The 26546-nt window shown below is 41.5% G+C and overlaps 1 protein-coding gene across 1 annotated transcript in view; it reads right to left on the bottom strand.

The window, feature by feature from the left end:
• Positions 1–8263, bottom strand: part of LOC132815084 (protein argonaute-2) — a 100206-nt gene extending 91943 nt beyond the window's left edge. The window contains exon 1 of the mRNA XM_060823823.1: positions 8019–8263. Within this exon, the coding sequence (XP_060679806.1) occupies positions 8019–8040 (22 nt within the window). The 5' untranslated portion in view covers positions 8041–8263. The remainder of the gene's footprint in view (positions 1–8018) is intronic.
• Positions 8264–26546: the final 18283 nt, after the last annotated feature.

The following is a 26546-nucleotide window of genomic DNA, read 5'->3' as shown; positions in this document are numbered from 1 at the left end:
ATCCAACAGCACTGTTCAAATAAAAAGCCAAGGATAGAGCAATTATCTACAGATCAGTCAATCCAATATAGATACAAGGTACTGAGTTTCCAGTGGCCAACTCTGACTCTTAGAAGTGCATGGTTAATTAAGATGAGAGAGCATATTCCTTACTCTCAGCTGGTTGGAGTCATATCTAGCACATGGTTGATAGTTGTGGAGGTTGGTCATCACAGCTCCAGGACATCTCTGCAAGAATTCCTAAGGATATTGCCTAGGCATAACCATATTCAGCTGCTTTATCAGTGACCTTCCCGCCATCATAACGTCAGAAGTGGGGATATTCACCAATGACTGCACAATGCTCAGCACCATTCATAACTCCTCAAACAGTGAAATAGTTATGTTCAAGTGCAGCACGATCTGGAAAGTCTCAAGTAATGTTTGTTCATATCATACAAATACCAGGTGATAATAATATCCAGTAAGAGACAATCTACCCATTGCTCCTCGAAATTCAATCGCGTAACCATCACTGAATCCACTATGAAGGGTTACCATTGATCAAAAATTGAACTGGACTCACCATATAAATATTCAGTGGCTGCAAGATCAGGCCAGAAGCTAGGAATATTGCACTAAGTAACTCACCTCCTGACTCCCCAAAGCCTGACCACTATTTACAAGGAATAAGTCAGGAATATTCCCCACTTTCCTGAACAAGTGTAATTCCAACACCACTCAGGAAGCTTGACACCATCCAGGTCAAAGCAGCCCACTTGATTGGCACCACATCCACACTCAGTAGCAGCAATGTGTACTATCTACAAGATACTCTACAGAAATTCAAAGATCTCAAGACAGTATCTCATAAACCCACAACCACCAACAAGTTCCCCTTCAAGCCACTCAAATTCCCGACATGGAAATGTCTCACCATTCCTTCACTGTCACTGGGTCAAATCCTGGATGTCTGTCCCTAATATTGTGAGTCTACCTATAGCACATGGACTGCAATGGCTCATCATTACCTTCCCAAGGGTAACTAGGGACTAACAATATTTCTGAAGGTAGGTTTGCTCGCTGAGCTGGAAGGTTCATTTTCAAACATACTAGTTAACATCTTCAATTGAGCCTTCGGACGAAGCACTGCTGGTGTTTCCTACTTTCTATTTATATGTTTGGCTTTCCTTGGGTTGGTGATTTCCTGTGGTGATGTCATTTCCTGTTCTTTTTCGCAGGGAGTGGTAAATAGGGTCCAAGTCAACATGTTTGTTGATGGAGTTCCGGTTGGAATGTCATGCTTCTAAGAATTCTCATGAATGTCTCTGTTTGGCTTATCCCAGGATGGATGAGTTGTCCCAGTCGAATTGGTGTCCTTCCTTATCTGTATGTAAGGATACTAGTGAGAGAGGGTCATGTTGTTTTGTGGCTAGTTGATGTTCATGTATCTTGGTGGCTAGTTTTTTGCCTGTTTGTCCAATGTAGTGTTTGTTACAGTTCTTGCACGGTATTTTGTAAATGAGATTAGTTTTGCCTGTTGTCTGTATATGGTCTTTAAAGTTCATTAGCTACTGTTTTAGTGTGTTGGTAGGTTTGTGGACTACCATGATGCCAAGGGGCCTGAGTAGTCTGGCAGTCATTTCTGAGATGTCTTTGATGTAGGGGAGAGTATCAACAAACATATTGACTTGGACCCCATTTACCACCCCCTGAGAAAAAGAACAGGAAATGACAACACCACCCCAAGGAAAGCCAAACATATAAATAGAAAGCAGGAAACACAGCAGTGCTTCGTCCGGAGCTCACTGCAAATGTTACCAAGTATGGTGACAAAACGTTTGAAAATAAATCTTCCAGCTCAGCAAGCAAATCTAAAGCCAGAACTTCAACCTGAGCTACAAATCTTCTCAAACTTGCTAATGAACCATAACTGCTGGCCCTGCCAGCAATGCCCACATCATAAGTGGGAAAAAACTGACAAATTTTAGCTCTCTGAAATGGCAACAGAATCATTGGGTACTGTACTGTATGTATAAAGGCTCACAAAGCCTTCAATTGGAGGCCTGGCAAAGTTAAGGTAAAGGAAACTTAACATTGCGAAGGCAGCTGGCTTGAAAGTGGAAGTGCTTCTTGTGAGTGGGATGTAAACAGCAGTGTCTTCCAGTTCATAAAATGGATGCTGCATTGGACATCACCTAAGTTCATCAAGTGTCTTAATTAAAACATAATTAAATTTTTAATTGTTTATTAAACATTCCAGTGAGCAACAAGGATAATAATCAAAGAAAATGTACCTCGAACCAAGGAATGATATTTAAGAATATATACATAATCAAAGGGGTAAGTTTTAAGCAGAATTTTAATTGAAGGGGAGAGACAAAGCAGTTTGTGAAGGGGAATCAGAACATTCAGACTTAGACAGCAGGAAGAAAAGTAGGCAATTAAGGGGCAAAGAAAGTGGGAGTTTCTAAACGAGGTTGGAGATAGGAAAAAGGTCAGAGTGTTGAGGACTGGAGAATTGAGGGGCGGCACGGTGGCACAGTGGTTAGCACTGCTGCCTCACAGCGCCAGGGACCTGGGTTCAAATCCCGCCTCAGGCGACTGACTGTGTGGAGTTTGCACGTTCTCCCCGTGTCTGCGTGGGTTTCCTCCGGGTGCTCCGGTTTCCTCCCACCGTCCAAAGATGTGCCGGTCAGGTGAATCGGCCATGCTAAATTGCCCGTAGTGTTAGGTAAGGGGTATGTGTAGGGGTATGGGTGGGTTGCGCTTCGGCGGGTCGGTGTGGACTTGTTGGGCCGTAAGGGCCTGTTTCCACACTGTAAATCTAATCTAATCTAAATGCAGAAATAAAGCTCCAAGATTTAAACTTGGGGTGACGTTTTAAAATCATCATACTGGTGGACCAGGAGTCAATGAGTACTAGGATGATGGGAAAACAGGACAGGATGTTCCTAACAGTAGTTACAGTATTCTAAAGATAGTTTATGACTGTGATACTTACAGGACATTGAATCTTTGGAAAAAGTGTTTTACAAATGCAAGTTCTCTGTCATATGCAGCATACAACTTGAAGATGGATATGGTAAGCACAATCTCAATTTATGGGAGAAAGTGAGGACTGCAATCTCAATTTATGACTATTGAAAATAGACATGTTTAATTTTGATCAATTTCAAGGAAGAGAAGAAGTAAAAGATAGCTGATTGATAAAATTTTTATTGCAGAGAACTTGCAGGGATGCATTGTCAAAGAACAAGGAAAGAAAAAAAAACTAATACTAACACTTTTAAAGAACAGAAATTTAAAGACATACTCATCTGCACCCCTAAAACAGCCAGCTTAGAAATCTCTTAGCAAGCAGTATGTAAAATCCTAGGATTTAAAAATGATGGTAAACTACAAAAGCAAGCAGAAAATGCTAAACCTATAGAAATGAAGCTAGTTAGAAAGATGTACAGGGCGACTGCCGTATCCGCGGAAGTGTTTTCTGCAGATTCAGTTACCCGCGTTTTACCGCAGCCCTTAGGGAACCTTCCAGAACCTGGAACCAGGGGGCTGCCAGGAAGGTAAATTTCCCATTTAAATGAATGGGTTCACTCCGATCCCCGGTTTTGGACTTCCATGGTAGGTCTTGGAACGTATCCCTCATGGGTATAAGGGGACTACTGTATTTACTTTTTCTCAAGTGAGCTGCCCAAAGCTGTAAAGCTGCCACAGCCACTTAGGGATAAGAACATGACAAAACATAGGAGGAGAAAGCTTGTCAAGCCTGATCTATCATTCAACATGTGCATGTTGACCTTAGGTTTCAATTTCACTTTCCTGCCCACTCTCATAACACAATTCCCTGCAGCATCAAATAATTGTCCACCTCTTGTATTAAATATATTCAACCATGATACACCTACATCCCTCTGGAGTATGAATTCCAAAGACTCTCAATTGCTAAATGAGGAAATTTCTCGTCTCAGTGCTAGATAATGGTCCTATTTTGAGACTGTGACCCATGTTCAAGATTTCACAACTGGGGGAAGCAATCCCTCATTGCCCATCCTAATCAAGCCCCTTAAAAATCTTATGTTTCAATCAAATCTAACATTCTAAATTTCAGAGAACACAGGTTCCAATTTACTCAGCCGCTCAAAAGTAGAATGCACTCACCTCAGGAACCAACCTAGTGAATATCCACTGTACTGCCTCCAATGCAAGTCAATCCTTTCTTATATATGGAAAACAAACTAGCCCCAATATTTCAGACATGTTCTCATCAAAACCCTGTTCAACTGTAACAAGGGCTCTTTATTCCTATGTCCAGTCCCCTTTCAGTACAAGTCTACATACCATTTATTTTCCGAATTGCTTGTTGTCCTGCATTCTAAGTTGTGTTCCTTGCATGGGTACACGTACGTCTCTCAGAATATCAATTCTCAAGTTTCACACCTATTGGTAAAGAATTTATTTTCTATTCTTATGATCAAGTAAATAAGCTCACTTCATGATAACATCATCACAGACAACTGTCCTTCAATTTGAGGATGTCATCTGATCAGAGTTATGAGTTTCTGCTGCAGATCTTCATGTTACTGAACAGGCTGATTGTTTACCTGTGGATCTCTAACAACATGCAACAGGATGTCCCAAGAGGTAGTGGAATCCAGAGTACAGGAATTGATTCCATTCACATTCTTTGCAACTGCTCTGCTACATCTTTAAGGCTTCTGGCTGCACGTATCACTACCTGGTATGACAACTGTATCATTCAAGAACGGAGACAGTTACAGCGAGTGGTGAACTTGGCCCGGACAATCACAAAGGCCAACCTCCCACCTATAGAATCCATTTACCAGGCCCGCTGTTAATGAAAGACTGCCAGAATTCTTAAAGATCCATCCCACCCTGGCAATGTTTTTATACAACCTCTACCATCAGGGAGAAGATATAGAAGCCTGAACACACACACCAGCCGGTTTCGTAACAGTTTCTTCCTTACTGTTAGAATGCTGAATAGACTCTCAAACTCTTAATATTTGCCTGTACCTGTGATTTTGTTTTTGCTGCTGCTTACCTATTATTTACTATTATGCTACTTAACTATGCAATCTGCCTATATTGCTCGCAAGACAAAGCTTTTCACTATGCTTCAGTACATGTGACAATAAATTCAATTCAATTTTGGACTCAAAGCTTAATGGAGCAGCTGGCATCATTTTGTAAGACTGATCTTGAAGCTTCCTGATGAAGGGCTCCAGCCCGAAACATCGATTTTCCTGCTCCTCAGATGCTGCCTGACCTGCTGTGCTTTTCCAGCAACACACACAATGCTGATCTCCAGCTTCTACAGACCTCACTGTCTCCCGATAGCGAAGTGGTCCCCACCATGAATATCAATGCTGCCACACTTCAAGGAGGACTTCACAGTACTTCTGATTCATTGTTTTCCTCCTTTGGAATACTGGCCATTCAAGGTTTGAGAAAATAGTACCTGGCCAGGAAGACTGTTTTCAGATAACTGGATAGTGCCCAGTCCACAATACACCCCATCTGCCACTTTTTTGCTCACTTCATTAACGTGTTGATTTTACTTTATTCCAAATCTGCCTCACAGCTTGCATTCACACCTACCTTTGACAGATGATACAACCTTGGTACATTACTCCCAGCCTTGTCATCCAAGTATGTATTGGAAATAGCCAAAACTCCAGCACTGATCCTTGCTTACGGTCTACGACTAGTGGAAACGCCCATTTACCCCTACTCTCAGCTTACAGTCTGTTATTGATTTTAAAAAGTTGCTGAGTAATAGAAAATAAATAGCAATAGTCAATGAATATCTTCTGGAAGAAAAGCTTGTAGTGCAGTTGCCTGGATTCAATATTGGGACCCGTGCTTTTCCTGATATGTATTAATGATCTAGACCTTGATGTACTGGGAATAATTTAAAACTTGTGTATGATACAAAATTTGGAAGCATTCTAAACTGAGAGGAACTGTGAGAAATCAGACATATTCTTGGAATGGGCGAATTGGTGAGTGATGCATTTTGATAAGAAGGACATAGTTACACAATGGGGATAACTCTAAAGGATGAGCAGAGGGACCTGGTTTTTATGTAGGCAGATAATTAAAGTTGGCAGGTCAGGTGGAGAGAGCATTAATAAAGCATACAGTATCGTGAGCTTTATACTAGGGCCATAGAGTACAAAAGTAGGGTGATGCTGAATTTATAACGGACACTCAAAGACCTCAGCTGCAGTAAGTTCCGGGTGCCACATTGGAGGAAGCGGACAAGAAATTTACAAGAATGGCTTTAAGAATGAGACTTCGGTTACAAGGATAGATTGGGAATGTTCCCCTTGGAGGGAATAAAGCTAAGCGGTCACAGTTTTCAAAATCATGAGGGGTGTTGAATAGTATAGAAAGGGAGAAGTTAGTCCACTCAAAAGAATCAAGAACACAAGGCCACTGATTCAGGGTGAATTGCAAGATAAGAAACTGTGATGTGAGAAAAAAACATTCATGCAAGTGGATCAGTCAGAATATACTGCCTGGAAGTGTGGTGGAGACAAGTTTAGTGAGGTATTCAAGAAGACATTAGATGATTATTTAAATAGATACAATATGCAGGGGTATGGAGAAAAGGTAAGTGAACGACAGTCATGATGCTCATTTGAAGATCCATTGCATACAAGATGGGCCAAATGGCCTCTTATTGAGATTCTACAAACCAATCTAGGTCAACTTGACCAATCTATGCCAATACATCACCTCCAAATCCATGAACCCTTATATCTTATATATTTTTAAGTGTCAGATTTACTAAGAGGATAACAAGTGTTTATATATGAAGGGACAGTACTTAACGATTTCCACAAGCACTAATGTTAGAGTATTGACTAGGTTCTTAAATTTACACCATTTTAAGGGGTAAATAAAAGTAAACTATTTCAAGTGTTGAGAGTCAATAAGTAATGGCCATGGATTTAAGATACCTTATGCAGTTGATATAAGCAGATTATGCATAATTACATTGAGAAAGGAAAGTGGATAAACACTTTAATTAAAACTTGACAGGGTATAAGGGTAAGTGGATAATTCTTTCATAAAGTCCACAGATGGTCAAATTCACCAGTGATCCTGTAGGATTTCGAAAACAGTAAACAAAATCAAAAAACAAAGAGAGTCATAGACCACTCTAGAATAAAGTCCTGATTCCTGATGAAGGGCTTTTGCCCAATACGTTGGCTCTCCTGCTCCTCGGATGCTGCCTGACCTGCTGTGCTTTTCCAGCACCAGTCTAATCTAGAATGTAGCATCTGCAGTGCTCACTTTCACCTAAGATAAAGTCCACACTTGATCTTATGTATTTAATAATGCACATTTCCTTCTTTTAAACAAAAGTGACGTTTTCGTTTGCCATGCATTAAGCTGAAAAGCACAGTAGATATCCAATTCTAGTACAACACTCCTTTCTCTCTCACACACACTAACCCTTTTTCGTATGTTATCTTTCACTTGCTAACTTTGTCAAGCCATTCAATCTAGTTTACTTTAGTTTAACTGTGAATGGCGAACAATTGCTCTGTCTCCTCAGATCTTGAATGTTGCTAGTTAAAATAGACATTATGCCCATTCGAAGCTGAACCACAGGAACCGTGTTAAGCCCACACAGTCCTCATTTACTATATTTATGAAAAGAGCAAAGCACCACCTTTATGATTACATTTAAATTCATGGGGGGGCGTGGAAGGTGGAGGGGAAGAGAACTAAAGACAGAAACTTTCCAAACGCGAGGTGAACCCACTGCACAGCAAAGCTGGCAGCTATAACTCGACCCAGATTACAGCAAGAAAGTCGCCCTTTCAACTTCAACCCGGGGCATTGCTCGTACCCGAGTCCCAGGCTTGGATGAGGCCTGAATGCAGACAGAACCAAAGGGTGGCCGCGAGCAACATCAAACTCCTCAGACCTTGGTAATACGCCGCTTCAAAACATGAAAAACGTTTTAAACAATAAAAAAAAGTGAAACAATAACTTACCGGGTTCGCCTGCGGAATACATCCTCGTTTAAAGGGGAGGGAAGCAGTTGGCTGAGAAGAGATGGAGAGCTTCTCTTCCCTCCCCCCGTGTTTATGTAAAATTATAGTACAAACAGGAACAAAAGAGCGCTCATGAGGAAGAAACAGGAAGAAAAACATTAATAATTCCCGATGGAGGGATGGGGGAACATACGAGGAGAGATGGAGAGAACGGGACAGAAAACCCCGGGCCAGACACTTGACGGACAAGCCTGCGCGCATGCGCAGGAGGCAACCCCCGACGCGAGGGGGGGCCGTCCGTCCTGACGTCACCACCCGCCGCCTCGCGCCTCCCGCGCGCGCGCCCGCCATTCGAACCAGCCGAGGGCGCCAACGGGTGGTGCGCGTGCGCCTTGCGTCGGTTGGCCGTTGCCTTCCGGCGCAGTGAGGGCGCTGGCGCGTGCTGCGGGCCGCGGGCCGGCGTTCCCCAGCAATGACTAAGTGGGAGGATGAGTGTGAGTGTACCTGCAGGGAGACAGCTGTGGAGGCAGAGCCCTTGGGTTACATTGGAGGGGAAACAGCAAGAAAGTGAATGTGCGCAATGTCCGATTGGGCACGGTCCTATTAAATGGCAAAACAGGCTGGAGGGGCTGCGGGTCATTTAAGCGCTGCAGGATTTTTTTTGCAACCAGTTAAATACTTCTGTTTTTTTGCATTGCAAAAGCATACTTTATTCACAAAAGCATCTTTAAGTACATATGAAAGTTCTGATTCGGAGATGCCGGTGTTAGACTGAGGTGTACAAAGTCAAAAATCACACACCAGGTTATAGTCTGACGTTTAATTGGAAGCACACCAGCTTTCAGGGCGCTGCTCCTTCATCAGGTGGTAGTGGAGGGCTCAATCCTAACACGCAGAATTTATAGCAAAAATTTACAGTGTGATGTAACTGAAATTATACATTGAGAAGTTGATTGTTAAGTCTTTCATCTGTTTGAATACCATATAGTTTCACTTTCATGTGTAAATCGCAAAACCTTTTTCTCAGGTTAGCTGTTAACAATGGTGATAGCCCCCTGTGTTCTCTGTCTATGCCATGGTGTTTAGATTGATTCTAATCTAAAAAGTGAGATAACAGAGTTTACGTGAATGCATGCAGTTTTTGAGCAAAGTACAATGTAACGCTGCAAGTACAAATTCACCCACAAAATATATGTGTGCATGTGGGTCTTTGTGTGTGTGTTGGGGACTGTGAGTTTGAGAAAGTGTATGTGTGCAGTGAGTGTAGAGAGTCTTAAGTCTGTGAGGGGATGCATGTGGGAGTGTTTGTGGGTGTCTGTGTGTACATCTGTGTATATGTGTGTATAGGAGTGCCTCTGTGTGTGTGTGTGTGTGTGTGTGAGAGAGAGTGAGTGTATGTGTGCGCGTGTGTGTGTGTATATATAGTGCAATGGTGGTCACCTGTAATGTGACATGAACCCAAGGTCCTGGTTGAGGCCCTCCCTATGGGTACTGAACTTAGCTATCAGCCTCTGCTCGGCCACTTTTCGCTGCTGCCTGTCCCGAAGTCCTCCTTGGAGGATGGTCACCCGAAGGTCCGAGGCTGAATGTCCTGGACCATTGAAGTGTTCCCCAACTGGGAGGAACACTCCTGTCTGTTGATTGTTGTGCGGTGCCCATTCATCCGTTGTCATAGCCTTTGCTCGGTTTTCCCAATGTACCATGCCTCGGCGCATCCTTGCCTGCAACGTACAAGATAGACAACGTTGGCTGAGACACACGAGTATCTGCCATGTACAAGGTGGGAGGTGTCCCCACGTGTAATGGTGGTATCTATGTCCACACTCTGACACGTCTTGCAGCACCTACCGTGACTGATTTGTATGAAGTTGACCTGAAAGCCGGGCAGCTTGCTACGAACAATGATCTGTTTGAAGTTTGGTGGTTGTTTAAAGGCAAGTTGCGGAGGTGTGGGGAAGATCTTGGTGAGGTGCTCATCCTCATTGATAATGTGTTGCAGGTCACGAAGAACATGGCGTAGTTTTTCAGCTCCTGGGAAATACTGAACAACGAAGGGTACCCTGTCGGTTGCAGCACGTGTCTGTCTCCTGAGGAGGTCATTACAGTTCCTGGCTGTGGCACGTCAGAACTGGCGGTCGATGAGTTGGGCATCGTACCCTGTTCTTGTGAGGGTATCCCTGAGTACTTCCAGGTGTTCGTCACGTTCCTCCTCATCCTCATCTCCTCATATGAAAGTTCAGTAGAGTCTTTGCAGAGAAGATACACGTTGGAATTTGACCTTCCTCAGAGCTTAGGAGAAAGTGAAGACTGCAGATCTGAGTCAAGAATGTGGTGCTGGAGAACCACAGCAGGTCAGGCAGCATCCAGGGAGCAGGAGGATCGACGTTTCAGGCAAAAGCCCTTCATCAGGAGCTTGCCTGCAGTTGCAAAGCAAAAACATTTTGTATTCATGGCAGAAAAACATTTACACACATTTTGAGGCAAAGAGAGGATATGATAACTGAACCATTTCATTTGGATAAATACTGGGCACCATATTACATTTAGTAAAACAAACAACGACAAGACTTAGATAATTAAAAGTAGGGCCATGGGCAGCATTGTAGAACAGAGAGACCAGGGGTTCAGGTACATAATTCTTTGAAGTTTGCATCACATTTACATAGGGTAGTTAAGAAGGCATTTAGCATATTTGACTTCCTTCTTTAGACCTTTGAATTTCGAATTGGGATATTATGTTGAGGTTGTATAGGTGAGGCCTCTTCTGGAGTGTTGTGTCCAGTTCTTGTCATCCTGTTTTAGGAAGGGCATTATTAAGCTGGAGAGCCTCCAAAGGGCATCCCATCCAGATACACCACCTTATCCCTGGTTAGTTCCTTAGTTAATCCGCCTAGCCTGCACATCTCTGGATACTACAGACAATTTAACATGGACAATCCACCTAACCTGCACATTTTTTGATTTGTGGGAGGAAGCCAAATCACCTGACAAAAAGCCATCCAACACGGGGAGAACATGCAAACTCCACACGGACAGTTACCCAGACAATGGAATTGAACCTGGGTCCCTGGTGCTGAGGCAGCAGTGTTGACCACTGTGCTGCGGTACCACCCCAATATGATTTTGTGTGCTTGGGATTAAGGGAATATCATTTAATTATAAATGGTAACTTAGTTGGTAACCAGTTATGACACTTTTAAGTATGTTTTGTTGATAACAAACATGTTTGAGTTTATTGAAGAAATTGTGTGAAAACCTCTTAGTTTGGATAACTTTTAAAAACTTCAGTTTGACCATTTTGTTGATTAAATAAAATATTCACTCGTGATATAACTCATGTTGTAATGGAACTTGATTACCTGCATTCTCCTCCAATTAGACTTGTTACAATTGGCTCATAGAACTTTGTGACTGAGCAAATGTTTGTGCTTTTATGCATTCAGTGGCTTACGTGCCACTGCTGGATGGTTGGCTTCCACTAGGTAGAAACTAGCAGAAAGTCAAGATGAGTTTCATATTGGCTCTGCAGTGTGATTCTGCCAATGCAGAGAATTATACTCATTAAATGCTATGGAGCAGTCTCTCAAAGACTGTACCAAGGAGTTCCACTTAATCTGTGTATATACTCTTCAGGATGATGTGTGGTATTAAAATTTTGGCACTAACATATTATCAGTTTTAGTGTGTGTTGTCCTGCCTTTTCAGGACATATGATGTTAATGATTGTAAAAGGTTTGTTCTCCAATTTCAAATAACCTCCCTTCCCACCCCTTCCCTTCCTGTCTATTCCTTTGAATGACCGTTCCTAACAGCTGCCTGCCTTCACACTGCTGCTGAACTGAATCAAAACTCTAATCTAAACGAAGCCAGCTACACAACGAGCTGGTCATTCCCCTTTGATTATATAATTTTTTTAAAGACATGAAAGCCCCATTAAAACTTTCAAACCCAGCCTAGTTGGAGCCTGGTCAATTATCCCCTCTCTGGAAAAGAACTCATGGGAATAGTAAAAAAAAGCAACATTGTGATATCTCCTCCCTTCAGGAAAATGAACCAGTAATATCCAAATATGGCTTCATTTTTCAAAACTCCAGAAGTAGTGTTTAGTACCCTGAAACACACATACACATTGATGCAAAACTACATCCAGATTCAGTCTGGTTCTCCCACCACCGAATGCCTCCATGTTTCATTTGAGTCTCGATAATGCATCAGCCTTCACGTTTTCCCAACCTGCCACATGCAAAATTTTCAAATTGAATGGTCGTAACAACAGGCTTCATCGAAACAGTCTGGCATTTTTGTCCTTAAATTTCTCCACATATTTCAGTGGGTTATGATCAATGAATACGATTATCTCAGATGCATTGCTAGTAAAATAAACACTGAAATGTTGTAGTGATAACACCAAGCTCAAAGTCTCTTTTTCTACTGTCAAATATTTCTTCTGATGAACATTCAGCTTCCTGGAGGAATACCTGATAGATCTTTCTGTTTTCCTGCAGGAGCACAGCACCGACACCCGCATCACTTGCATTGATAGCCACCTAGAAAGGCTTTGCGTAATCAGGTGTGGCTAATACCGGGGCACTGGTTAACAGTCTTCAGGCTGTCAAATGCCTTCTGACAGTCCGCTGTCCACTGAAACTTCTTTCCCTCTTTTTAGCACTTTTCTGGACACTCTAGGCTCACTTTATATAATTGAGCACTTTTTGTCTCACCATGAATTCCCATTAGCAGTACCTTCTCAGGAGTACATATCCTTCAGCATCACAAAGTGAGAGGATCCTGTGTCCCGTAATATTGTAACCTCTTTACCTGCTACTCCTGGCCTATGTGAATAAACTTTACCTTTGCCGGTATATTTTCTAAGCAGATCTGTTACTTCCTCCTTAACCAACCTCTGATCAGCTTGTACACTCTAATGCAGTTTTCTAGCTTCCACTGTGCATTCTGTTACCATTCAAACAAAATTCCTGACTTGTCCTGTTTCCTACATCTGGCTTTTTCCTAGCCCACCATAAATGTGGTTTCATGTGGCCTACTTTATTGCAATGAAACACTGGAGCTTTATACCTTCTTTTTCCCTTCAAGGGTTTCCTTATTACCCTGTGGTCCTAATAATCTTCACCAAGATCTACCTTTCCCTTTCCACGTGAGGATTTCGCTTTGCCCCAGTTTCTATCCCTCATGAACTGAAATTGACTCTGGAAGTCAAACCAGAATGGACTAATGCATAATTATCAGTCACTGCAGCTGCTAAACTTGCCATTTTAACTCTCTGCTCTTCATGAGTTCACATTACGTCAGGCAGTGAATTTTTGAAGTCCTCCAAAATAATTATCTCTCTCAGAGTATTGTAAGTTTGCTCTATTTTTAAAGCTCTTATCCACCTATCAAAATTACTTTGCTTGATCCTTTCAAACTCAATATAGGTTTGACCAGGATCCCTCCTTAGATTCCTGAAACATTATCTGTAGGCTTCTGGTACAAGCTCATATGCTCCCCAGGTACCTCCTCTGATAGTGATGCAAATACCTCACTAGCTCTACCTGCAAGTCTGGTTTGGATCAATGAAACCCACATGGACAGTGGCCACTGCATTTGTTTAGCCATTTTTTCAACTGAGATGAAAAAGACTTCCACACGCTTCTCATCAAATCTAGGAATGCATGAACATACATAAACAGTTTCTCACTGTTGTTTGTCAGGGGCTTGCTCACCCTCACTCTCTTCACCCAGCCTACCTTCAGCCTTCATCTTTTAAGCTGACTTTCTTTTCTAAGTGTCATTTTCTGAAGTTCAAACTCTGTTTTTCTTTCTCTTCTGCAAAAGCCGTTCATTTTTTTCTTTCTCTTCCAATTTTAATCGTAACTGAAACTGTTTCATTTCTGCTTCTAACTGAAGCTTCTTCATTTGCAAATGAGGTTCAGCTGTCTTTACAGATCCTGATAGGATTTCCAGCAAATTTAAATGCTGAGCTATTGCTGCGATCATCTCATCTTTCCTCACATTAGGAGATAACTTCAACCCTGGCTTGTCCACACATTCCCACAGCTTGATCTTACTTGACTTTTGTCAAACCCCCAAAGTCACTTCCTCTACCTCCAGTATCTCCTTGCTGACTGAAAGAGCCATTGCTGTCCAAGTGCTGTTTAAATCAACCAAATCCACACCCGAAATAAAAGACACTAACACCTACCACTCACTGTTTAAATCCCGCAAGGATCCCCCAATCTGTTATGGACCAGGCACGAACCCTCAAGACGTTTTTAAACAGGTAGCCCAGACTGTAACTTTGCTATCTGTTTTAGGTTAGTGTATAGTGGCTATTCCTGGACTGAATTAGCTGATTCAACTGCCCAGTTTTTAAACAAACAATTTATTTACAAAATTACAGAATGAAACACAAAGAACAGAAAACAGAACACAGGATAACTTATCCTATCCAAAAACCAGACAACCTGTCACAACTTAATGATGCTGTTGCGAAAATACTTGCAATAGTCCCAATAAACACATCCCTTAGCACAAAGAGTAAAAATTAGACAAACCAGGGCTTACAGGCTTGAGGTTAGAGAGAGAGAAAGAGAAAGTGTACCCAGCTGGACTTGCCCCAGCAGCCTTTCTTCTCATACACTGCTGCTGAACTGAATCCAAAATTCTAATCTAAACGAAGGCTAGCTGCACAGCGAGCTGGTCACTCCCCTTTGATTATACCAGTTTTGTTTAAGATATGAAAGCCTTAGGCCGGAGGCGTTATCTGTTCGGGGTAGACAAAAAGAGCCCCAATAAACCTTTCAAACCCAGGCAAGTTGGAGCCTGGTCAATTATCCCCTCTCTGGAAAAGAACTCACGGACATAGTAACCTTGTAAAAAGACCAACATTGTGATACTGGTCAATGTCAGAGAGTTGTTTGTGAGGGATTCAGCTTGGCAATGTCATTGAATGTTTAGATTCTGTTTCATTGGAGGTGGTCAATGTTTGTCACTTACGAGATGCGAATATTACTTTCCACTTGTCAGGCCATATTTTCCAGATCTTCTACATCGTAGCATGGATTGCTTTGCTACCTGAGGAATCATCCTAAATATTATGCAATCATCAGCAAGCGCCCTCCAATTCTGTCCTTATGATTATGGTCAATGATGAAGCAGTTGAAGATGATGAGGCCCTCAGGAATTCTGACAAAACTGGCTTGGAGCTGAGATGATTCACTTCCAACACAAATAACCATCTTCCCTTGTGCTAGGTATACCCCAAACCAGCAGAGGGCTACTCTAGGATTCCATTGACTCCAGTTTTGCTAGTATTCTTAGTCACATGTGGTTGTGATCTGGCCAATAACTCATCTCTCCTCTGGAGTTCAGCTCTTTTGTCCAAGTTTGAAATGAGATTGTAATGAGGTTAGGAACTAAATGGCCCTCGTGAAGCATCAATGAGTCGGTTATTGCTAAGTAAGTGCTGCTTAATAATATTATTAATGTCACTTTACTAATGATCAAAAGTAGATTGATGGGGCATAATTGGCTAGGTTGGATTTTGAGTACAAGATGTGGAGGATTTCCCCATTGTGGATTTCAGTGTTGTAGTAGTTGGAACCAGTTCTGGATCACAATTCTTCAAGCTACAGTGTTGTAGTGTTGCACAGTCTTGTTGTCACCTTATTTTCCTGGGTATTGTCTTGGCCTTAGAAACTACATTTCATGCACATGCTTTCCAATGTCTCTTGGTGCCACATGCTTTACAAATATCCAGAAAAGTGAGACAACATATGAGTTAGTGCAATGAATGGCAATTGTTAGTGATTTTGTAAGTTTGGTGAACTTTTCTGACTGTAGCAGCAGTATTAGCTGCATCTATTTGCCATTGAGCTGCCACTATGGCCTGATTGACTGTATAGTATGGTATGACCCTCTTTCTTGCCCAAATGATCCTTCTTAAAAGTGTGGACACAATCATTATGTCGAAGAACCTCTTTGGAACCAATACTTATTCCCATATGCTGCAGCACCTTTAGACAAATTCCTCAGTAGGCTATATGTATGAGATGAGCTGGGAGTCTGTTAATCCTGAAATTAATTCTTGCCTTGGATTGATCTTTGAAAATTTTCTAGATTTTTTTCTGGATCTTTCTGACTGTCCCTGGAAAGTTAAATAAGGTTTTTAATCACTCTCTTCTTGGGATTGTCTACTATTTGATCTGAAAAATAGTACTACTTTCTTATTTGCACAGTTGTAATGAAGTTATGGTATCACAAGATACCTAGTTCATAAGTAAATATTAGCCTTCCATATCTTGATCTTTTCTCAGAAGTAGAATGTACTGCTATTTATTTCTTTCATCTGTTTTGCTTCTCCTTTAATTTTCCTTTTCCCTTACCCCTCTATTTCTCACTGCTGCTTCTTTACTGGCCTTGGTCCTTTTAAAAATATTACTTTAAGAACTACAGATGTAAATTTTTGCCCGAAACGTCGATTTTCCTGTTCCTCAGATGCTGCCTGACCTGTTGTGCTTTTCCAGCACCACTCTAATCTAGACTCTGGTTTCCAGCATCTGCAGTCTGTGTTTTTACCTAGTAAAGTTTAAAAAGCAAAGGTTTGTAATTGCATGTTGCAGCCTCTAGGTGGCAGTCATTCCAAATACGGACAGATTACTGTGCATTACACAAGGTTTTGACATGGATTTGAAGAAAGACCAACTGAAGTTTGGACAGAGATAAGCCTAGGTATGTAAAAATAAAATAGTGCATTTTGTGTTTTAAAAGCTGTACTTTCTTCAGTTTATTGAAACTTTTCAGATCATTTAAAAATTAGAACAATGGGCTATTGTTTCTTTTAAAAAAGAAAAGCAAATAACTCACTGGTACAACTCTTAGCCTTTGGTCTTGATTGTATTGGTACTTTGGATTTTCTTTTATTTTTAACGCATTTAGATATTCCTGGTATATTGAAAGAATTTAGATTTTAATCAAAAGAAGATGAGCTCGGTTTGGTCAATGATCTACCGATAGATCTGTTTAGTTGCTGTACTCAACTTAGCTGATGCTGCTGATTGTTTGAATTCCATTATGTCTGAAACTGTTGTAATGATTTTTAATTAGTTTTCCAAATATCTTCCACATTACCTGGGAGTCTTTTTCCTTAGAGGTGACCACAACTACTAACCTTAACATGGGTTTTGCCTCCAGCAAGTATCTTTGCCTGATGCAGCAATGCATCACAAGAAATTAGGTATGATAATGTGTTATTGAAGGATCTAACAAACATTTATTAAACTGGGAGTTTGTGTTGCAAATGTTTCGTCCCCTTTCTAGGTGACATCCTCAGTGTTTGGGAGCCTTCTGTGAAGTGCTTCTGTGATGTTTCCTCCGGCATTTATAGTGGCTTGTCTCTGCCGCTTCTGGTTGTCAGTTCTTGCTGTCCGCTGCAGTGGCCGGTATATTGGGTCCAGGTCAATGTGCTTGTTACAGTCGGAAGCGGCAGAGATAAGCCACTATAAATGCCGGAGGAAACATCACAGAAGCGCTTCACAGGAGGCTCCCAAGCACTGAGGATGTCACCTAGAAAGGGGACGAAATGTTTGCAACACAAACTCCCAGCTCAGCGAACAGAACCACAACGAGCACCCGAGCTATAAATCTTCTCCCAAACTTTAAACATTTATTAAAGCTCACAAATATATATAGAACTATTACATTCACAGGCTTATTAGTGTCTGGGTCAGTGTTAAACTATTTTGGTCACAACTGTGCAGCATGCTTGGCATGTCATGCTTTAAGTGATCCCATCTGAGACCTTATACCCTCAGGTCACATGTTATGAGACAGTGATGACATCATAAGCACATCTTTTAAGGGTATTATTAAATACTGACCAAGACATAACAAAATAGAGACTGCATATCTTCTCGTTTTACTTATTTAATCGGATAGATTGATGTTTCTCTTTGAACCTTAACATGAAAATAGATTGAAAGTAATTTTGTTGAAATCTAGCAAGCTCATATTCAAATAAATTGTAAAACAGAAAGAAACTGAGGATGCTGTAAAGCTCAGCATGTCTGGCAGCATCAGTGGAGAGAAATCAGAGTTAGCATTTCAGGTTGAGTGACCCTCCTCAGTCCTGAGGAAGGGTCAATGAACACAAAACGTTAACTCTGATTTCTCTCCACATTTGCTGCCACACCAGCAATTCCAATCAATTGTCCCTCCCATCCTCAGAAAATTTCCTTTAACTAATGTAGTCCTACATTCTGGAATTCCCTCCCTGTGCCCTTCCATGTGGTTTCATCATTTGCAGCCTTCCGAAACTTCCTCAGAACCTTCCACCCCCCACTGCAGCTCAAATCATATCTCAATTTTCCTCTGCCTTGATTTCCCCTCCGTTTGAAGTTAGAGTTGATCTATCCATCAGGGGAAATGCCTTGAACTGATTGCACAATGAATAGGTAGAGAATAACCCAGGGATAAACCCGATTATTGACTAACATACTTGTTAAATAGTATGTTGCAGTTCAAAGTTTGTGAGAAGATTTGTAGCTCGGGTGCTCGTTGTCGTGGTTTTGTTCGCCGAGCTGGGAATTTGTGTTGCAGATGTTTCGTCCCCTGTCTAGGTGACATCCTCAGTGCTTGGGAGCCTCCTGTGAAGCGCTTCTGTGATGTTTCCTCCGGCATTTATAGTGGTTTGTCTCTGCTGCTTCTGGTTGTCAGTTCCAGCTGTCCGTTGCAGTGGTTGGTATATTGGATCCAGGTCGATGTGCCTATTGATTGAGTCTGTGGATGAGTGCCACGCCTCTAGGAATTCCCTGGCTGTTCTCTGTTTGGCTTGTCCTGTAATAGTAGTGTTGTCCCAGTCGAATTCATGTTGCTTGTCATCTGCATGTGTAGCTACTAAGGATAGTTGGTCGTGTCGTTTCGTGGCTAGTTGGTGTTCATGGATGTGGATCGTTAGCTGTCTTCCCGTTTGTCCTACGTAGTGTTTTGTGCAGTCCTTGCATGGGATTTTGTACACTACATTGGTTTTGCTACATTGGTTTACTAAGGACCAGCTATCCTTAGTAGCCACACAGGCAGATGACAAGCAACATGAGTTCGCCTGGGACAACACTACTATTATAGGATAAGCCAAACAAAGAACAGCCAGGGAATTCCTAGAGGCATGGCAGTCATCCACAGATTCAATCAATAAGCACATCGACCTGGACCCAATATACTAACCACTGCAACGGACAGCTGGAACTGACTACTGGAAGGAGCAGATTCAAACTACTACAAATTCCGGAGGAAAGTTCACAGAAGCGCTTCACAAGAGGCTCCCAAGCACTGAGGATGTCACCTAGACAGGGGACGAAACGTCTGCAACACAAATTCCCAGCTCGGCGAGCAGAACCACAACAGTATGTTGCAGTATGAAGCACCTCTGCCTCTCTCTCAATCTGTGGACTGTCACTAAGTTGTCAAACTGCTTTTAAATAACGCAGAGAGTGCTGAAGAAACACTTAGCAGATCTGACAGCATCTGTGGAGGGAGAAACTTTGTTCTGAAGAAGACTGATACTGAAATCGAAATGTTAATTCTGTTTCTCTATCTCCACAGATGCTGCCAGACCTGTTGGGTTTCTCTCGCATTGTCTGTGTTTGTTTCAGACTTCCAGCATTTGCACTCACCTGTTTGCCAAATAACCAGTACTGGATGCATAGAAATTTTCCCAAATTACATATTGGTATCCAAAGCCATTGCCTTTAGTTCCTGTTACAAATTTTGTTTCCTAAATAGTGTAATTTCATCTCCTTGACAACTGTTTGATGCTAAATCAGATTGTTCACAATTTTACTGTCACCTTTGATCCCAACATTGTTGTCCAACCACATAACTGTGTTATCCATAGAAATACGTAGTTCCACTTCTGTAGCATCACCCTACTTTGTGCATGCCTCAACCCACCTACTGATATCCTCAGCCATGTCTTTGTTACCACTAGACTTGACTATTCATGTGTATTCTGAGCCAGCCTCTGTCATGTTACCCAGCATAAATTTGAGGCTATTAAAATTTCTCTAACCCATGTTCCAGTTCAACAAGTTCTGTTCCCCTATTATCCTAGCACTCACTAACCTGCTTTGTTGATTGGTTTAAGCAATGTCTTGAATTTAAAACACACACCCCCGTTTTCTATTTCCTCCATGGCTTTGCCGCATTTTTTTGTGCCATAACATTCCAAATACCTGTACTCCTCAAATTCTGTCATCTGAAAGATTCCTCATTTTTATTGCTCCACCCTGGTAGCCATGACTTTAGCAGACAAACCCTCAAATTTTGGAATTCCCTCAAAAAACCTCTCTGCCTGTCTACCTGTTTCTCATTTAAGACAATACTGAAAACTTCTTATTCTTGAAAGTGTCTTGCCAGTGTCAAACATTGATTGAATATTGTGGTATCATGAGGTGTTTTTCCATCTAAAAGCAATACACAAGTACAAGTTACTTTGGTATAAAGTAGAATGAAAAAAATTGCCCATCTCTAATTATCCTTAAAAATGATGGCGAGCCACCTTCCAGAACCGCTATAGTCTATCTGGTGCAGGTATTTCCACAGTGCTCTTAGGAAAGGAATTCCAGGATTGTGTCCTAGCAACCCTGAAGGAATGGTGAGGATGGTGTGTGACTTTGATGAGAACTTGCAGGTGGTGCTAATCCTAAAAACACCATTGTGTGAATCATAATCCTGTTTGCTTTGGGCAGGTTGTGGCAGTGTGTCCTGAGGCACACTTGTAATTCCAAAAATCTGAATACAGAAAGTTTTGTGGCAACAATAAATTAAATCAAGGCACTGTAGATGCTGGAAATCTGAAATAAAAACAGCACGTGCAGGATAAACTCAAGACATTTGACAGCATCTGTGGAGAAAAGAAAACAGTTAACATTTCGAGTCCCATGACTTTTCTTCAGAACTGAATAGAGCTAGAAAATTATGGTTTTTGTGTTCTTGACAAATTTGAGGTGGAGCAGGTGGAACAGAGAGTGAAGGTGCCCAGAGCATCAGGCAAAGGGAGTGATAATGGTCATAAAGGAAAGATCTTGATGTGAAATAGGTGTGAATGATTGGTGTGGATAGTCAAAAGTAGTTTGGTTTTGATTGGAACAAACCCATTCAAACAAGAAACTGGGAGAAGAGGATGTATAATCAAAATTGAGTCACAATTATTCACACTCTAAAATTAATCTCAGTGTTGAGTCCTGGAGCTGTGAAGTGCCTCAGCAGAAAATAAAGAGCTTTTCTTCCAACTCACATTGTGCTCTGCTGGAACACTGCGGCAGGTTTTAGATGATAATGTTAGCATAAGAGTAAGATAATATATTGAAATGACAAGCTGTTGAAAGTTTGAGGTCAACAACCTGTTGGAAACACTTTTTTATTTGCTTTATTTTTTAAAGTCCCAAGGTAAATTTTAAATGCATTAGCTCCATAAACAGCAGGAAACTGATTGAACCTTAAAATCCATTGCACTTTTGCAGTCTGTATAAACAACCATTAACCTGAGGATTGATATAGAGTCATAGAACTGTACAGCATGGAAACAGACTCTGCAATCTAACTTGTCAATGCTGGCCAGATATGCTAAATGAATCTAGTCCCATTTGCCAGCACTTCACCCATATCCCTCTAATCCCTTCCTATTCATATACCCATCCAGATGCCTTTTAAATGTTGTAATTGTACCAGTCCATCACTTACTCTGGCAGCTCATTCCATACACGCACTATCCTCTGTATGAAAAAGTTTCCCCTTGGGTTCCTTTTAAATCTTTCGTCTCTCACCATAAATCTCTGCCCTCTAATTCTGGACTCGGAAAAGACCTTGGCTATTCACCCTATCCTTGCCCATCATGATTTTATAAACCTTTATAAGGTCATGCTGCAGCCTCCGATACTTCAGGGAAAATAGCCCAATCTATTAAGCCTCTTGCTAAAGCTCAGTAGGGTGACCAAAATTGAACCGTAGTATTCCAAAAGTGGCCTAACCAATGTGCTATACAGCTGCAACATGACCTCCCAACTCCTATAGTCGGTGCACTGACCAATAAAGACAAGCATACCAAATGCCTTCTTCACTGTCCAATTTGCCTGTGATTAGACTTTCAAGGAACTAAACCTGCATTCCAAGGTCTCTGTTCAGCAACACTCCCAGGATCTTACTGTTAAGTGTATAAGTCCTGCCCTGATTTACCTTTCCAAAATGGAGAACCTCACATTTATGGAAATTAAACTCCATCTGCCACTCCTTGGCCCTTTAGCCCATCTGATCAAGGTCCTTTGAATTCTGAGGTAACCTCCTTCACTGTCCACTACACCACCAACTTTGGTATGGTCTGCAAACTTATTAACCATACCTCCTATATTCACGTCCTTTTAGTCCTCAACCAATTAAACTTTTAATCCTCCTTTGTGTGATTTTAACTTTGTCCACCCAAGTCCAACACCAGCACCTTAAAATTCTCATCGCTCCTTTAATTAAGCACAGATAGAGTCATAGTCACAGAGATGTACAGCATGGAAACAGACCCTTCAGTCCAACCTGTCCATGCCGACCAGATATCCCAACCCCATCTAGTCCCACCAGCCAGCACCCAGCCCATATCCCTCCAAACCCTTCCTATTCATATACCCATCCAAATGCCTCTTAAATGTTGCAATTGTACCAGTCTCCACCACATCCTTTTGCAGCTCATTCCATACACGTACCACCCTCTGCCTGAAAATGTTGCCCCATAGGTCTCTTTTATATTTTTCCCCTCTCACCCCAAAAATCTATGCCCTCTAGTTCTGGATTCCCCGACCCCAGGGAAAAGACTTTGTCTATTTATCCTATCCATGCCCCTCAGATCCTCCAACACTGGCAACATTCTTGTAAATCTTTTCTGAACCCTTGTGACTGGTGTGAAATGTTTTCTAAATCTTGAGTAGGAAAACAACTGATACACTCCCTCAAATCAGGACTGAGACTGCGCCATATTTTGGATTCTACCCGATTTTAGGTTGTATGTTTGGGACAGTGAGTGATCTGAATCAGATGGGGTCAAGGATCATTTGAGATGCTAGAATAGACTGGCATGTCAGAAGTGAGACAGGTAACGAGTTCAGCGCTGTGCAGAGCCTATTTGAAGTTGACTTCAATTGAGTAAAATTTTACAAAAATATATACATTCTAAACGGTTGATTTTCAAACAACTCTGATTTCTTTAGGAAGACAGTTTTGAGTGTGCCTATATTTGGCATGGAAATTTAGACCAAACAAACAACAAACAAAGTTCAGTCAAACAAAGTGCAGGTTACTTGTGTATTGTTGGATTGTTTTGCTCTAAAACACAATACTATTGATCCGGTTTCATATGGAAACAAGGGCAGCTCTGTGTCTGAATGAAGGGAGAAACATTGGTTGCGAGGGATATGGTAAATTAATGCAAATATTAAATTACCTTTTAATTTGCTATTTATTATTAATGAGATGAATTTGCAGTAACTACAACAGAGACTAATAAATGGGAAGATAAATTACTAACTACTTTGCAAAATATCACATGCATCAGGGGAAATTTATTTCCAAAAATGATCCATATTTTGCTTAGCAAAAAGTCATCAACAATTAATTTTCTACAGCAAACCAGAGTCATTGTGGTGCAGTAGGGTGTCATTCTCCCACTTCAACCCTGTTGCCATGGAAGTTGTATCCAGCCAATTTCTTTTTGAAATCAATTTACTCCTAAATCCATCACCTTCATGTGGCAATGGGTTCTAGATCATTAGTTCTCACTACATAAGATTATTCCTCTTCACATCTTCTTTCCTACTATCACCTCCCACCATTCCCCCAAATACATGCTAGAATTCCTTTTCTCTCTTTCAAATAAAAAGAAAAAGCGAACTTTCTTGCTTGCTTTTCATCGCAGCAGAGCTACATCGAACCATGAAACGCATGAGAACAGCACCTCCTACATTGATACAGAAGAGCAAGGACCCTGTGCCCTCTTTGTCTGGCACTGGTGGAGAGCCAGGTCCTGTGCAGACACCCATTATACTCTCATTGATGGGATGCTAATTATTCTTACTTCAGAACAATTAAATCACTTAAAGTATTATGTGGATGGGAAATAAAAATTGCATTCCCTCCATGATCTTCCATCTTTACATCATTTGTGTGCATGTAGAATCTGTACGTACACTTTTTGGATACAGGAAATTAACCTGTACTTCACCCCAAGAAGTGCAATTGCAGGATGGCTGGAATCACAGAGCATACGAATGGGAAAGTTATTTCAAAAGTTGTTTCTGGAATGTTAGCGTCACAGAATTATTTGGTGTAGGAAGCCAGTCACCCATCGTGTCTGACTTCATTACATGTCAGGTATTCTTCACCTATACATCTAAAAACTAAAAAGACCTAAAATCCAAAGGTCTTTTCAGAAGTGGACCCAAATGGACCTGTAAACAGGCTGAGACCTTCACTTAACCTGAATGTGTTTAAAAGTGAAACACATTTTGTGAAGGGCCGGAAAGGACCTGTAAAGACCCAGGTGGACTATAGTCAATCTATTAATGAAAATGTTTTTTATCCAAAAACCAGTTGGGTCCCAAAGATTCTCAAGCTGTATCTATTGTCATGTCAGATTGCTGACTGTATTTTGAGACATAAATGTAACAAATCTTGGTTAACATTTCACAAACACCAAATCACATTTCAGCTTGTTTCCAAGACCAGAGTTTACTCATCCAAAGAGACTGGGGGGTAAGAAATTGGAGGTCGTGCCTCACAAACCTTATTGAGTTCTTTGAGAAGGTGACTAAGGAAGTGGATGAGGGTAAAGCAGTAGATGTTGTGTATATGGATTTTAGTAAGGCGTTCGATAAGGTTCCCCATGGTAGGCTAATGCTAAAACTTCGGAGGTATGGCATTGAGGATACATTAGAGGTTTGGATTAGGAATTGGCTGGCTGGAAGGAGACAGAGGGTAGTAGTTGATGGATTATGTTCATCTTGGAGCGCAGTTACTAGCGGTGTACCACAAGGATCTGTTTTGGGACCATTGCTTTTTGTTATCTTTATAAATGATCTAGAGGAAGGGCTTGAAAGCTGGGTAAGCAAGTTTGCGGATGACACAAAAGTCGGTGGAGTTGTGGATAGTGAGGAAGGAAGTGGTAGGTTACAGCGGGATATAGATAAGTTGCAGAGCTGGGCGGAAATGTGGCAAATGGAATTCAATGTAGCTAAGTGCGAAGTCGTTCACTTTGGTAGGAATAACAAGATGATGGATTACTGGGCTAATGGTAGGCTACTTGGTAGTGTGGATGAGCAGAGGGATCTTGGTGTCTATGTACACAGATCTCTGAAAGTTGCCACCCAGGTAAATAGTGCTGTGAGGAAGGCATATGGTGTACTGGGCTTTATTGGCAGAGGAATTGAGTTCCGGAGTCCTGAGGTCATGTTGCAGTTGTATAAGACTCTGGTGAGGCCTCATCTGGAGTATTGTGTGCAGTTTTGGTCGCCATACTATAGGAAGGATGTGGAAGCTTTAGAACGAGTGCAGAGGAGGTTTACCAGGATGTTGCCTGGAATGGTAGGAAAATCTTATGAGGAAAGGCTGAGGCACTTGGGGCTGTTCTCATTGGAGAAGAGAAGGTTTAGGGGCGATCTGATAGAAGTGTATAAGATGATTAGGGGTTTAGATAGGGTAGATACTAAGAACCTTTTACCGCTAATGGAGTCAGGTGTTACTAGGGGACATAGCTTTAAATTAAGGGGTGGTAGGTATAGGACAGATGTTAGGGGTAGATTCTTCACACAGCGGGTTGTGAGTTCATGGAATGCCCTGCCCGTATCAGTGGTGAACTCTCCTTCTTTATGTTCATTTAAGCAGGCATTGGATAGGCATTTGGAAGTTATTGGGCTAGTATAGGTTAGGTAGGACTCGGTCGGCGCAACATCGAGGGCCGAAGGGCCTGTACTGCGCTGTATCCTTCTATGTTCTATGTTCTATGTTCTAAACTGTCATCTAGGCCAACGGATGCACAGTAGGCCAGACAATTCCCTGCCTGTCGGGATTTTAGAATGATTTGAATAGCTTCTAGTTCCAGTTCACCACCTGCCATGGTGGGATTTGAAGTCATGTTTCCAGTACATTAGCCTGGGTTCCAACTTACTAAAGCAGTGACAAACTTAATGTTTGTTCAGACCCTGGCGGTTACAGTTCACTCAAGTAATCTGAGTTGCTGAGGCAATGTGCATTTCTTACATACATGCTGGCATCTAGATTTATAAAATTCAAGATACAACATATCAAAGTTCACAAAGGTGACATTTTAGAATATCAATACTATGCAGTGGTACAAATTAATTTCTAGACAATGACAACATAATAGTAATCGGAATGGAGATTTTAAAATCTTTTCATATTCAATTGATTTACATTTAAATAATATGTGTGAAATTTAATGCTGTACATAAAAGATGTACAATTAATTATATCTGTGGG

Source organism: Hemiscyllium ocellatum, chromosome 4 (genome assembly GCF_020745735.1).
Source record: "Hemiscyllium ocellatum isolate sHemOce1 chromosome 4, sHemOce1.pat.X.cur, whole genome shotgun sequence".
NCBI classification, from domain to species: domain Eukaryota; kingdom Metazoa; phylum Chordata; class Chondrichthyes; order Orectolobiformes; family Hemiscylliidae; genus Hemiscyllium; species Hemiscyllium ocellatum.
The sequence above is the reverse complement of the archived record's forward strand: the minus strand, read 5'-3'. Positions and strand labels throughout refer to the sequence as shown.